Source organism: Cotesia glomerata, linkage group LG10 (assembly GCF_020080835.1).
Source record: "Cotesia glomerata isolate CgM1 linkage group LG10, MPM_Cglom_v2.3, whole genome shotgun sequence".
Lineage (NCBI taxonomy): Eukaryota > Metazoa > Arthropoda > Insecta > Hymenoptera > Braconidae > Cotesia > Cotesia glomerata.
In genome coordinates this window covers 7,821,035-7,837,025 of record NC_058167.1, presented here as the reverse complement: position 1 = coordinate 7,837,025, position 15,991 = coordinate 7,821,035, and the positions used below count along the sequence as shown (strand labels likewise).

The 15,991-nt window shown below is 30.1% G+C and overlaps 2 protein-coding genes across 7 annotated transcripts in view; one reads left to right on the top strand and one right to left on the bottom strand.

The window, feature by feature from the left end:
* LOC123273198 (venom dipeptidyl peptidase 4-like) overlaps positions 1-10,597 on the top strand; it is a 158,043-nt gene extending 147,446 nt beyond the window's left edge. For all 6 annotated transcript variants that reach the window (XM_044740518.1, XM_044740519.1, XM_044740522.1 and 3 more), the window contains 5 exons: positions 2,418-2,608; positions 4,621-4,815; positions 7,499-7,659; positions 7,933-8,144; positions 9,817-10,597. In XM_044740518.1, coding sequence (XP_044596453.1) covers positions 2,418-2,608; positions 4,621-4,815; positions 7,499-7,659; positions 7,933-8,144; positions 9,817-9,909 — 852 coding nt within the window. In that variant the 3' untranslated portion in view covers positions 9,910-10,597. The remainder of the gene's footprint in view (positions 1-2,417; positions 2,609-4,620; positions 4,816-7,498; positions 7,660-7,932; positions 8,145-9,816) is intronic.
* A 3,102-nt stretch (positions 10,598-13,699) lies between these two features.
* LOC123273262 lies at positions 13,700-15,983 on the bottom strand. The gene is made up of 2 exons (XM_044740641.1): positions 14,202-15,983; positions 13,700-13,832 (listed from the first exon to the last, which is right to left on the bottom strand). Exon 1 carries the CDS (start codon positions 15,241-15,243, stop codon positions 14,557-14,559), a length of 687 nt encoding a protein of 228 aa, XP_044596576.1. The 5' UTR covers positions 15,244-15,983; the 3' UTR covers positions 13,700-13,832; positions 14,202-14,556.
* Between the last annotated feature and the right edge of the window lie 8 nt (positions 15,984-15,991).

Below are 15,991 nucleotides of genomic sequence, written 5' to 3'. Positions count from 1 at the left end.
ACGCTAGAGAGCGCACTGTAATAAAAATAAAATTTTAAAAACTCACTCCATTTTTTATGTTACATTCCCTCCGACAGAGCTTTCTCCAGCCTCGTTCCACTTCGCCTCTTCTCGGTGCTGGAAAAATTATACTTCTTTATTACAAATGTAGAAGTAATAAAGTCTCAGTGTTTATTGGAGACTTTGTCGACTTTTTTTAATAATTCACTTTATTTTTTTACATTTAATTTAATTTTTTCGATAAAAAACTTCTCCAAAAATTAGACAAGCAGCAAAAAATATTTTTATGATTATTTCATAAGAAGATACAGTTGTAAGACGATCAGAAAGACTAGCAGTAAAGAAAAACAACATTAACTTTAAAATGCCAAATTTCTGTACAATTTATTATGAAACTTCTTTTGTTGTTACTGCAATTCGTCTCTGGGAAGAATTACCAAATGAAATAATAAACGCAACTAGTCTTGAAGCATTTAAGAATAGATTATTTGATTACTTGTTTAATTTAGATATTTAAATTATTGTATCCTAATATCAAGAAAGTCATTGTAAGATATATGATAATTGTTCGTCATTTAAGATCTAATATTGTTTGAAAATTGTATGAAATAAACCAAAAATATAAATTGTTAACAACAAAGTAGGACATAACAACAAATTGCTAATTGAATTTTGTATGTGAGCAAAAACATGATTTTTAGTTATTTTCTCAGTTAAATCAAAATCTAAATATTATACACAAAATAGAAATAGATTGAAAATTAATCAATCAATATTAAAATAAGTAGTTAAATAAATAATGTTTATCGTTATTTGTACTGTATATTATCAAATATGTAATTTTGTATTTGCCATTCGGCCATTATAGACTTGGCATAATAATAAATATCTATCTATATCTATCTATCATAAGTACTGACGTAAAAAAAAAAATGTAACTTCAAACAATTTTTTTCGAAAGCAAAATAAGTTTGATGGAAACACTTGAATTTAATGGAACATTTTTTTGTACATTTCAAATAACTCTTTCTACCTTTTACCTCTACCTCACGGTTGTTCACTTGATACCGTACACAATGCGCTCTCTATTTAGCGCCAACATTACTCGGTACAATTTCACTCAAGTAATTCAAGCACTGGACACCCCTTCCGCGTCGCTATTAATTACCAACGAGAAATAGATGGGCTATTAAATTATTTTATGAATAATACGACCCCACAAAGGACAATATTGACCGACTTTATTTAATTTTCGTGAAAATTTATTGTATTCTGTTATTATCGTCATCAGTATCATCTACAGTAACCTTCACCTTAATCATCGCTGTGAAGAATTCCATTTTTTTTAATTGAATCGTTTATTTGAGAAATCCCATAAGTCAAAAATACTAAATTTTTCCGGAGAAGCAAAAAACATTTTTCTCGGTTAAGTTTGCATTAACATCATGAACCAATGATGAATAATAATAATGTTAGGATCCCGAAAAAATATTCGAACATGAAAAAAATTTAATTGTTAATTACTACTATTCACAATAATGATTTGAAGCGGATTGACTTATGGGGTTTCTCGCCAAAACGAATAAAATAGTAATAAAATCATTAATATATTAATTTTTTTCCGTGAATCATTTATTATATTTATAAAATAAAGTACAAAATATGTATTGGAACTACAATTAACGAAAATTATAATAAATCATCTATTTTTAAATTCAAATTAGTAAACTGAGAGTCAACAATAAACAACGTTTTAATTTATCACAATCTAATTTTATAAAACTAAAATTGCAAAAATTATTGAAATCAAAGTATTTAATAGTAAATATAATTTTTTTTATTTGGTTATCATTAATTTTAGAATTTAAATCAGTTAAATCAGAGTAAACAATAAAACAACATATTTTTAATTTTAATCCATCAAGCGAATATTGTAAAACCTATTAAAATTCAAGTATTTAACAGTGAATTTAGTTTCTAATTATCTAATAATCAATCCTTTTAAAATTAAAGCCAGTGAAATCACATCAAACAATAAAATAATAATTTAATTTAATTTTTTTAAACCCATACTGCGAAAATTATTAAAATTTAAGTATTTTGCATTGAATTGAATTTTTCTTCTCAAAAGAAATTTTTTTGAAAAAAAAAAAAAAAAGAAATTTATTTTTGGAATTTTGAAGTTGAATGTTTATTCGAAAAACCCCATAAGTCACTGACTTATGGGGTTTCTTAACTAAATGAGATTTATATCGACCGATTGGTTAGATCTTGAACACGGATTTAATATTTTTTGGTGCTGGTATAAGTGAGGGGAAATTCAAAGAACCGAAAAGTGTAATAAACCCAATTTCGAAAAAAATATTACTTATGGGGTTTCTCAAATAAACGATTCATCTAAACTATTTATTTTTCAGGTAAACTCGACGAGACTAATGACGTGGGAAGACAACAAATTGTTGGGAAATTCAGTAGCTGAGAAATCTCTACCACTTGTTAAGCGTTTGACGGTGCCAACTCAAGACGGTTTCAAAGCACAAGTCCGACTGCTTATTCCCCCGGGCGCTGATTTGACCGGGGCTACCAAGTATCCGTTGCTTATCTTTGTGTAAGTAACCTTCACAGCTAGTTCTCCAACAGTAGCACAGCCAGAATCCAGCCGGGTTATTTGATCAGACGTCGGATGTTACTATAAATCACGTCTACCCTCGAGATTTCACTTCTCTACTGACTCTACTTACTTCCTTGATTTCTACTCATTTTTAAACTCAACAATTTTAACAAAACATAATAAAAGCAAAGAATAATAAATCTCGAGGTAAATTTGATCTCATTTTTCTGTAAGCGGTTCAGCATTATCATTGTATTATACATGTTATACACAAAAAGACAATATAATATAATTCTCGTGGAGACAGCACTTGAGTACAACCACAGAGTTTGTAGTTACAGCACACCAGCTTTATTTATTATCATCATTATTGTGTTTTTATACGCTCGATACCAAGTGAAAGTACTCGGAAAGCAGAGGTAAAGGCATACCAGTGTCTATCGGCTAAAAGCAACCACCCCTCGCCCTCACCCTCGCCCTGAGGTCACGAGAATCCATTACAGGGTGACGATCAATCAGCTTTTAAAGCGCAACATTAGAGCTTGTATTGGTTATCGGTGAGCTATAAACAACTTTAAGGTATAAATACTTAGATCGCCCGGTTGATAGCGTCGCCGCTCTGTTCTGAGGTTGTGCTACATAACGAGACCGTCGTTATTATTACGAGTACCGAGTGCCGTTAAATTATTATCGTTTGTTCCTGCCCGGTGACTTATTTGTTGATCGCAGTTATTGCTATCGATAACTATTTTCTTTAACTCTCCAAGCTCGTAATTTTTTAATGATCTATTTTTATATTGAACTATTTTTTTTTTTTTTTTAATGGAAAATATTAAAAATTTAGATGAGTCTGAATATTTTAAAAGAGGAGTTAATAAATGATAGTTGTGTGGCTCGTTATCGACAGAAGCAATTTGTTCAAATTTTTATATGCTCAGGACACGAAACTAGTAAAATCCTTTATTTTCCTTTTTGTTCTTGCTTAAAGTTCATGAATAATCTCTCACACGATCGCGTAAAAAGGATGAGGACTCGCCAACTAGACTTCTTCATCCACTGGGAATAAAAGTGAGAGTTTGAGCCGGAGTAAAAGTATCAAAAAAATAACTTTTGTAAAAGTTCTTACTCTTTGTCGCATCTAAAAATGTTTTATTTTTGTTAATGAAAAAAGAAGTTAATTTACGACGGGTACATCTTGATTTTAATTAAAAATTTATCTGACTAAATAATTTAAATTAAAATGTTTGATCACTTACAGAAAATAATTAAGACTCGGTGAATAAAACTTTTTGGCGTCCAATTTGGATTATAGAAGTAACAGTCTTCTTGAAAGAAATCAAGAAATTGTTAACTTTTAAGCATTTAGTTTTTTTAATTGTTTACTGAAGGTAATTTGTCGCGAGGATGTCGATGTAGACGTAATCGTAAAAGTTTAAAATCAAATGCTAGAAGTATACGACGCCTTTATTAATTTCGACAAAAAGAGAAGAAGAAGAAAGAGAAAGTATCAAGTCGTTATGCATTTTTCTGGAGCTTTGGATTAACTTTCTCTGGAAGAACTTTCGTCTTTCCTCCTCTTACACTGGCGAGAACAAAAGTTTATGTTTTTTTTTTTTTTCTAGTTTATGTAGTAGTTTATTTTCCTTTTTTGTACGAACCTGTAAGTTGGGTCCAAAGTGTCGCGTACAAAGTAGATGTTATTAGAATTTACGAAGCAAGTTACACACCCGTGAATTTTCAAGCTAGCGTGCAGACGAGACAAAAATTTAAACGAACTTACAAGCTCATGCATAGCTACATCTTACAAGAAAATGAGAACATTTTTATTAAATTACTTTTTTCTATAATGAAAATCTCTAAATTGCTACTCTGATAGGATTTTTTTAATATTTAATAAGCTTTATTAAATTTTTATTAATAATTTTTTAATATTGTAAGATAATTTGATAGATAAAAATAATTTTTTATAATTAATAAATTTTTTAAAATTAAAATATTTTATTTTACAGATACGGAGGACCAAACACCGTTCAAATTTCCGAAAGATTCAACCTAGACTGGGGAACATATTTATCAACAAATAAAAACATAATATATGGAGCAATAGACGGCCGCGGGTCTGGATTAAAAAGCACCCGGAATTCATTCTCGGTGTACAGAAATTTAGGGACCGTTGAAGTTTACGACCAGATAAATGTCACGAGGTAAGCACAGCTCCCTTACAGAGTATCAGTGCATCACGCGTAATATAAAATGTGTATCGAGTTGAGGAAATAAATATCTCGCGCACGTACTAACCAAAAAGACATTAAACTTGAGAACAATAAATACAGAGCATTGACGGGCGAGCGAAAGAGAAAACAGGAAAATAAGGTAATCCCCGTGATCCGCAACTGCTACTAAACTTCCATCGTTTAATCCAAAAGCTCTCGGGTCCGTTAAATTAACTTCTTTTGGATCTAAAACGCCTCAAAGAAAACCTTTTATTCAACTTTTTTTTCTTGCTCTTAGGAATTAATCACTCTGGTCTAGACTCTATAAATTTCTTAATTCTAAAACTTCTTAATTTCTCTTTCTCTTTTATTTTATGATTATCAATTACAATTTATCGACTGAAAAAATCTCAGTTATTTATTTCGTTAATAATTATTCGCTATTTTTGTAAGTACTGATAGATAAATGATTTTAGTTAGTAATTAATAATTGAACATAATGCATCAGCAAGACCCGAATGTTGATGAATAATTACGACGATTAATGAAATATTAATAGTGTATGTCAGGGTGTAATGCCATTATGTTGAGGTGTATAGAACGGAACATAAATCTCAAGACATAGGTCTTGTATTCTGAGAACCCGCAGGCGGTAGTAATTCATCGGCACGTTGTTATATAGGTTGACGCAGAGTTAATCGTCAGATGCAGGATAGGAGCCGAGGGGCTACGCCGGGGTAGTTGTGGTTAAACGAATTATGGCGAGCTACGTGGTCTCGTATAACTCGAAGCCCGCGGGTCGCGGATAAAGAGGCAACTCCCGAGTTCACCCAAATTTCATCTTGGTCTATTGCACTTCAGTTTAATAAATCGAATTCAATATAATTGTACATTGTACAGTCTTTCTCACTCTCACTCTCACTAGACTTGAGTGTCACGCTCTGCAAATTAATCTTTTTTCGCCTCAAGTCTGAGTTAGAGAAATTTGTTTGTCCTCAGACTCGGTTACTCAGTATTGATGGGTTTTCATTAACCTTGGGGACCATCATTGAAAGCTCATTTGTTCTAAAGTTACTTTCAATATTTAATTTGTTCGAGAGAACATTAGACATTTCGTCGTTCAAGTTGAGAACTTTATTAATTAAAATTATATGTTTAATATTGATTATTGGAGAAGTTTTTTTTCTTAATTTTAATTTATAGAAAAAAATATATAAAAATTATTTAGAGTTGCTTTAAATATTTTTTTTTTTTAATAAATTTATCTAAAATTGCCAATTTTTATTTTTTTCCATAATAATGCATGAAAAACTTAAACACTTTTGATAAGTTATTAAATCGCTTAATTAATTAAAAAAAAAAAAGAAATTTAAAATTAAGAATTTTACTCACTAAAATTAGCAATTTAATATAAATACTTATAAATGAATAAATAAAGCGAAAAATGTAATAAACAGAAGCTTCAAAAAGGTTAAAAGGTAAACTTTTAAAAACATAGCAAGTTTTAAGTGCAAGATGTAATGAAATTTTTGCATAAAAAAGGGCAGCTATGTTTAAAATTTAAAAACGTAATAAGGCTACTCCTTGAACTAGATAGATTTGAAAATTAAAAATGTTTATGCGTTCCTTTTGCCCTGGAGATGGGAGAATCGTTAAATTATTCATTAAAAGTTGGAATAAACAATAGAAAGAGCCTGATATTTGCTCGTAACCGATTCTTTATAGCCCCGACGAGGAGTTTTAATAAAAAGTAAAAAAAAAGAAGAAAAAGGAGCTAACCGGTATCTTCATTTCATAGAAGTAACCTTTAATACTAAATGTTACGAGTTTACTTTACTCAAGTACCTATAAAACTCGTATCCAGATACTCCAAACTACAGACTCCCGGCCAGTGCTCAACTCAAGTATCAACCCTTATCGCGACTCAACATCCGAATTCTTAGACTCCCACTATAATACTATACAAATATTATTTAGCAACAAAAGTTCGCCTGTAATTATTATCAACAATCCGCACAATTCTAAAACATTGTGGAAGCGTTTGGCCGATTTCCAATTTCGAGATACTTTTTACATGTACGCCAGCAAAACATTCGACATCCGGTCCCCAGGCAACCCTCCTTGTTCCTGTTTCTCTTCTATTTCTATTTCTATTTTCGGTTGAGCTTCCATGTCTAGATTTACTTGCTTATTCACTTCTGCCTGAGAGTTACTGACCCTTGCTAATTTCGCTTCTGAGGCAGAAACTACCAAAGAATTCAAAAAGTTCAATTCAAAAGTAGATCTGGGTTGAAAAAATATTTCACGTGCCAGATCCTCAGCCTTTTAAGCTTTACAATAGAATTATTTTTATTAAATTTTTTTATTAGTGTTTTAGAGATTCATTCACTCCCTTTAATAATTTTAATCAAGAAAAAAAAGAAAGGAAGAATCTTTATTTTTTCATTAATTTTTCCATTCCGCGGGTTAATATTTAAGAAAGGGATTTTTTTGATGGGTCAATATACCAAAATGAATAATTCATGGGAGATATGTATAATAGAAGAAAGAAGAATTTTTCGGAGGTCGATATGAAAAACTTTACGAACTAATAAAAACAAAATGTACATCTATATACTTTTTATTATATTCTGATGGAAATATATATTATTTATATATGAAATTTCTGTTCCAGACACTTGCAAGAAAATTTCCCATTCATCGATAAAAGTAAAACCGGAATATGGGGCTGGAGCTACGGCGGTTATGCAGCTGGAATGAGTTTAGCGATGGATCATGATAGCGTATTCAAATGCGGTATTTCCGTAGCGCCAGTGACCGATTGGACTTTGTATGGTAAGATTTTCTCGGGTTTCCAAGTTTATGTTGAAACTTCCTCAAAATTACCGCCTTGCCGTTACCGAGATCCATGTAATATATATCGCCAAATATTTATCCAACTACTTCGATATCTGGATTATAAACTTATAATCCTTAACAGTGCTAATTAAACTCTTAATTTTAATCTCCAGATTTAAATGCTTCAATGACTTTATCATCAAACTTCTGAGGAAGTTTTAGTTTAAAATTATCTGTCAAATATCTATTTATGTTTGTTTGTGTTTACAGATTCAATATACACAGAGCGTTTTATGGGTTTGCCGATACCGTCAGACAATTTTGATGGGTACGAACAAGCACAGCTGTTAAATAAAGCTGACAAAATAAAATCCAATAGTTATTATCTTATTCATGGTACCCTAGATGACAATGTACACTATCAGCAATCTTTATTGCTGGCCAAGGTTTTAGAGCAGAAGGACATACTATTTAGACAGCAGGTAAATAGATTCAGCAAATGTCGTTAAATTTAATTACTCTGTATAACAGAATTTCATTTTTAATATAATAAATGAAGATATTACTATAAAACTAACAACTTTGCATTCACTAAGTGACTACTGTGACTTGTAAACTATAAATAATTAAAATTTTGCTTTATTTAATAATGACTTTTGTTAAATTGCACTGTACTTTCTTAACTATTGACGTTTTTAAAGGTATATAAGCTCATCCCGATGTTATACTCATCGAGAGCTTCCATTTGAGTACCCACATGCATTTTAATATATTTTTCATATATACATACATATAATATATATATAAATATATGAAAAATTGATGTGGGTACTTAAATGGAAGGTCTTGATGAGTGTAACATCGGGATGATCTTATATCTTTAAAAATGTCAATAGTTCACAAGATACAAGCTCATTTCTTAATTACACGGAAAAAAGAAAACTCGAAAAATTACATCATAAATAGTAATATGTGTCCCGTCGTATTAAAAACTAGAAAAATTACACGGAAAAAAGTAAACTGTAATAAATAATAATCGAATTATAATAAATAATAAAATCGTGATTTTACTACTCACTTTATAATATTTATCATTTAAACGCTACAATTTATTCTTTAAATGGAAGAAAATACTATTTCAAACAGTAATATTCGCTATGTGAATGTCGAAAATGTTAAAGTATAATAATTAAGAATTTTGACCTTGATATTTATCATTTCATACCTAAAAAATTATCGTATGATATGTAAAAAGTATAAAATAAAGTTACTATATTACTAATACAAGCAACGTCAATATTTACAAAGTAAAATGGTAAATTTTAAATTCAACGCTAAAATTGAAACTATAATTATTGACCTGCTTGGACTGGTAAAATGTATATTTTAAAAGTATAATTTTTACTGTTTCAAATGTTAAATTCTCCCAGAGTGAGACCCCCATCTCCTCATTTGAGTTTCCCTTCTCCTCATAGTATGGACTATATATTGAAATGTTATTTTTTACTGTTTGAAACTGCAATTTTTTAAGATGAGAGGGTCGTTATTTACTACAGTGACAGCTACTAATCACTTATTTTCGATATTAAATTAAAAATTTTAGCTTTTACACTTTCTACATTAAGTTTTGTAATATTTATATTTTTGCCACCCCGATGTCCGCTGTACTGTTTGAAACTATAAAAATTAACCAGAATCCGAGTGAATTTTACAGTTTACTTTTTCCCGTGTACAGTTCAAAATAACATTTTTTTAAATTCAAACTTTTAATGTTAATTTTCAGAGCTTACAATGTAAATATTACATTCTACAATGTAATTCTTATAAAATCTGTAATAATTACAATCTGAAACTGTAATTTTTCCAGTTTTCATTATGGAGCGCCCCGTTATATTGTATAATGTAATTTATCTATTTTTCTTTTATCTGTGTATGTATCTAGATAAAGCATTTTCGAATGCAGCCTAAATACTTATCATCATAAATTGACTAATGGTAAGAATGATATGAAACCATTAATAGGCACAACTCCAGATCAAGACTTTTCGAACGATACGAAATTTAACCATAAAAACCAATTTTATCATATAAATACACTGGCCACAAAATTTTGCTTATTCTCTTAATAATATGGATAATTTTTTTTTTTTTTAGACGTACACCGACGAAGATCATGGAATTGCATCAACGAGATTACACCTCTACCACTCGATGGAGAATTTCCTGGACGATTGCTTCAGGTCATGATCTTCGGACTGACGGATTAATTTAATATGAATGTATTAATACTAAAAAACAATCTTTTAGAACGTTATTACGACTTGTCTGTGTAAATAAATTACAACTGTACATAGTCCGTGTACAATATTGTAATATGAGTGTTCATGTAAATAACAATTGGATAATTAATTAGCCGCTGATCCATATGTAATTATAATCATTACTACCACTAATATAATTGAAAATAAATCTAAAATTAATATTAAATTTTAACTACTAATTATAATTAATATTTTATATTAGATTTGCGGCTATTAATTATTATAAAGTGACTTGATATTTAATGGACATTTTTTGAAGAAATTTATTACAGAATTAAATTTGTTGTCGATTCTAAAGAACTTAAACAATGTTGATCATCATATTTTTGTTGATTTAATATTATGCACTAAATTTCTTTTATTAGTACTTATAAAATTTTACTGATAAAATTTTAATTTTAAAAATAATTTTACTTCAAAATTCAGTTAAAATTTTTTTCGCATTTATTGATTATTTTTCTGTTTGTAAATGCACTTAGTTGGAAAAAGTAACGCAAAAAGTCGCGTTGCAACGAATCAAAGTACCTATAGGCGATATCGATAGTTAAACAATGAATTTTATTACTTCTACTAAGACAAAAAAAAAAATTATATATAAATAAGAATGAACTAATGAAAAAATAAAAAAATTTCTCTCAATTATTTTAATTATATATGTTATCACTATTTTTTATTAATAAATAGCATATCTATTACTAGATGCGTTAAGGGTTTAACAATAAAACTAAAAAAAAAGTTCAAGGTACTAAATTCTTATACACTTACAGTGTAAATATGACTATCATTACATAGTTTAAAATTTTTTAATCCAAGGACCACTGTAATTTTTCAAAATCAAAGAGTGGATAACTACAAATATTTAAATTATAATCAAATACTATTGATAAGTGAATAAAATAAAATAAAATAAAAATATAAATAATTTAAACAAATAACTGTTAATGTTTATCTCGATTCAATGTAAATAAAGGATTGTATTGCAGTGTAATGCAATTTCATAAGAGTATTGTTAATGGATTTAAATTTTTTTCATATAAAAAGTATAAAAAATATTAATTAATGATAAGTCACTATAGAATTTTAACAATGCTTGTACACCCTAATTATTATTATTTGTTGAGTGTAATATAAAAAATATATAAAGTTTTATGGTTTATTAATAGATTGTTTCAATTATTTCATAAAAATCTGCCTAATTTATAATTCCTAATCCAAAATAAATTTTTTTAACTTACCGCTAAGAAAATTGAAAATTTTTTAAAATCAGAAAGTTATTATTTATTTATTTATTTATTTAATAATGCCAAGGCTGATGCCAAATGGCAAGGTATACAAAATATTTTTGCAATAGTGGATACAATTTCATAAAAATTTGAATATAATGAATATAATAATAATAATGCTTATGATAAACTATAATATGATTTAAATTTAATTTTTTATATGATTTAACTAGGGTAGATGGGTTTATATAATATCTGTAGTTATACAGTCAAAGATAATAACAATATGAATTATAATAACATCGAGAGTGACAATAGGTAACTTAGTTTAAGTCTCTTGCTCCATTAAATAATTAAACAGTTTGGTTTTAAAGTATTATTGGTTTTTACCCAGTTTTCCGAAAATCAAGTTTTCATAAAATCTCGACGTTTTGAGGATTTAGGAAGCTCCCCTGACTATTCCCGCGATGTCTGTATATCCGTATGATATATGACTGTATGTATGTCCACGGAAAAAAGAAAACTCGAAAAATTACATTATAAATAGTAATAAATGTCCCATCGTATTAAAAAGTAGAAAAATTATAGTTCGAAATCACATTTTTCTAAATTCAAACTTTGAATGTTAATTTTCAGAGCTTTCAATGTAAATATTACATTCGACAATGTAATTCTTATAAAATCTGTAATAATTACAATCTGAAACTGTAATTTTTCCAGTTTTAATCACGGAGCGCTACGTCATATTATATAATGTAATTTTTCTTTTTTCCGTGCATGTACGTGTGTGGCCATATGTAAACCTCTCATAACTTTTGAACGGCTTGACCGATTTCATCGCAGTTGGTGCCATTCAAAGGGGCTTGACCAAACTTAGATTTTGAATACAATATGAGCCGGTAGATTTTGAGAAATCCCAAAAAAAACTATAAAAAAATTTTTTTCAAATGTGGTTTTTTTGGAATAACTTTTGAACGACTTTCCCGATCGATTCTAAAAATTAATCAGCTCTTGACATAAAAAAAAACACGTCGATAGCCGCCAACCCGGTCGAAATCGATTGATTCGTTCGTGAGTTATCGTTAACAAAAAAAAAATAAAAAATGTTTTTTCGGAATTATTTCGAAATTCCTAGTTCGATCAATTCAAACTTGAAAGTTGTTTATGAGGTTTCAAAAACTGCTTCGAATGAAACCAACTGTGTATAAATCGGTTCATTAATTCATAAGTTATTTCATTGCGATTTGAAAATTCAAAAAATAGTGTTTTATAAAACTTCTAGCAGATTTTTGAGCTCGAAGAGATCAAAAGCGTAATAAGTGCAATTTTGAGCGCTTAAGGGGGTATTCTAGTGTAGAATTTCAAAAAAATCAATTTTTTTTTTTCTCAGTTAAACCTTTTGTCCTTTATATATATGTATATAAAGGATATATATATATATGTGTGTGTGTATGTATTTAGTGTAATATAATAACCCAAGGTGACGTGTCTTTTATATTATTCAGTGTTCACTAACATCCAGCTGCTGGCAGTCAAATCCCAACCTCGAAAACACGTGGACGTATGTGCAGTGATCGAAGGATATTTTGCGAGTAATAATTTTGATTCTTATAAATAAAATGGATAAAAAATCCACAACGAAAAAATATAAGCGTGCAGATCGACCAACAAAACGGAAGTTTCACGGCAATCGGCACACTGTAGAAACAAACAGACACTAGTTTTACTAGCTCATCAGCAGCAAAGTTGAGAAAATCAAACGATGCAGAGGTTACAACAGAAAATAATTATGGCTACTGTGTTTTAGAGTTTTTTACTGTGTTTTCGGCACTTTCTTCTCTAGTTTTGTGTGCAAATTGCAATAAAGAAATTAAATTTTCACGAACGACTTACCGTGGAGTAGGTTTTAAAATTACATTACAATGTAGTTGCGAAAATGACCAATATATACCATCATGCCCATTTATTGAAAAATGTTTTGAAGTGAACCGAAAAATAATATTTGCTATGCGGGTTTTGGGCTACTCTACCATTTGAGCTATCCGGTCTATACTAAATTTCCTTTCGCTTATTCTACATACATTAAGCCACACCGTCCATCTTACGGTAAGCATTTTTATAAATATAAATAATGCTGTGAAGCGGGAAAGAATAGGAGTTACGGTAATTATTACGTGAAGCGTTCCACATTCACGTAATAGGATATTGGTAGTATAGACCGGATAGCTCAAATGGTAGAGTAGCCGACATGTCTTCGGAAGGTTCTGGGTTCGAATCCCAGTCCGAGCTATCTAATAATTTTTTCTCGCATATTCTATAAACTCACATTAAAATGATCCTCTCCACATTCCTTTCTCAATCCTTTCCTACCAATATCCTGTTACGTGAATGTGGAACGCTTCACGTAATAATTACCGTAACTCCTATTCTTTCCCGCTTCACAGCATTATTTATATTTATATTACTATTAATATTATTAATTACTATTAATATTATTAATATTACAATAATTACGTATAAATATACTCAATAAAGTCAAAAATTTAAAAAACTGGCAGCCGATGAAGTGGGGGGCGTCAAAAAATTGACAGATGAGTTTTGACATGATTTCAACCCTCCTAGTCATCTGAAATGAAAAAATAGAAAATATTATTAATCTGCAATGATGTCGCAAGAATCAGAACTAGCGATGAGTGAAAAAAAAATTTTTTGACAAAATGGCGACTGTTTGAAAAAAAGACGATTTTTTTTACCATTTTTTTGAGTTTCTCGAATTTTTTAAAAATAGTCAAAATTGAAATTTGGGGATGAGGCTAGTTCCAATTCTTGAGAGGTCTATAAAGAAGATTCTCTGAAAATTTCAAGTGAATCGGTCCAGTAGAACTCGAGAAATCGTGACAAATATATTGAAAAAGTCTGTTCTGAGAAAAACGCATTTAAAGTTTCGCGTAAAGTTTTTCGCTGTCAAAGTCATGAAATGATATATTATACTTACTTTTATTCAATCTGCCATTCCTGCTTCATACATCAGACCTACTTCTACTTCAAAAAAACCATTTTCTGCGTTTCTCTCTTCCAATCGAGCAGTTCTGGCCTCCTTTGAAGCGTTGGATGTACGTATTTCGGAGCATTCAATCCGGGCGTTGTCTCGTCTCACAGCAAATGAATGAGCTTCTGGCCCAATTTTCATTCCCATAAGGGTCATCATTTTTAAAATTGGAATGAAACCTTCATTAAAAATGCAAACAGCGAGAAATGTTGCTATTTCAATTATCTTAGGTCCAGAATGAATATGTTTCGGCGCGAAAGTCCAAATCAACGAGTTTAGAGACTCATTATTGTTTTGAGTTTCAGAACCTAACACATCGAGTTAATAATTCCTCTGATGATAAACTGTCATAAACTGCCATTCTCTTCTGTACGTGACCTACGCATTCTTTTTTTTCTACCAATGGGTCACCATCATAAGGATCCATATCGAGTATGCCTTTGAATGTCTTTGTATCACCATCGCCAATATATTTTACGTATTTCACTCCGTGTTTTTCAACTGATCTACAGAACATCTCCACAACAGCATCTACTTCCATTTTGCCGGCACTTCCTTTATGATTTATGGTACAAACTTCTTGATGATCCTCATACCAATCATGATACGCTGAAATATCTGAATTTTTTTTATTTTTCCAAATATTACAACCTTGACAGAAACTGGATTTGACAACAGTATCAACAACTTTCTTGCAATTTTTTGCTACTAGTGTAGTTACTCCAAATAGAGAATTAAAACCTCTTTTTTTCCAAGTCCCATCACCAGAAACTGTAAACTCCGTTGGATTTGCATTTGGATCACAAGCTGAAATTAAATCTTTTTCTTCGTTGACAGCTTTGGAAATGATAAGATTATAAACTGCAGATGTAGCTAAATGGATATTTTCGACACAAGCGTAGTAAGCCCCGATTGATATTCCTTGACAAATATCCATCAGACTACAGAAGATGTTGATTCCTTCCCTGCCAACTCCCAAAACCCGCATAGAAAATATTATTTTTCGGTTCACTTCAAAACATTTTTCAATAAATGGGCATGATGGTATATATTGGTCATTTTCGCAACTACATTGTAATGTAATTTTAAAACCTACTCCATGGTAAGTCGTTCGTGAAAATTTAATTTCTTTATTGCAATTTGCACACAAAACTAGAGAAGAAAGTGCCGAAAACACAGTAAAAAACTCTAAAACACAGTAGCCATAATTATTTTCTGTTGTAACCTCTGCATCGTTTGATTTTCTCAACTTTGCTGCTGATGAGCTAGTAAAACTAGTGTCTGTTTGTTTCTACAGTGTGCCGATTGCCGTGAAACTTCCGTTTTGTTGGTCGATCTGCACGCTTATATTTTTTCGTTGTGGATTTTTTATCCATTTTATTTATAAGAATCAAAATTATTACTCGCAAAATATCCTTCGATCACTGCACATACGTCCACGTGTTTTCGAGGTTGGGATTTGACTGCCAGCAGCTGGATGTTAGTGAACACTGAATAATATAAAAGACACGTCACCTTGGGTTATTATATTACACTAAATACATACACACACATATATATATCCTTTATATACATATATATAAAGGACAAAAGGTTTAACTGAGAAATATAGATTCAGGTAGACGGAGAATCCCTAATGTCTTTTGTTCGACTAGACCCAACCGAACCAGTTTGGAGGCCGGGTCAGTAAAATGTCTATAGCTCCGAAAATAATTTAAATTTTCAAAAATCCTGTC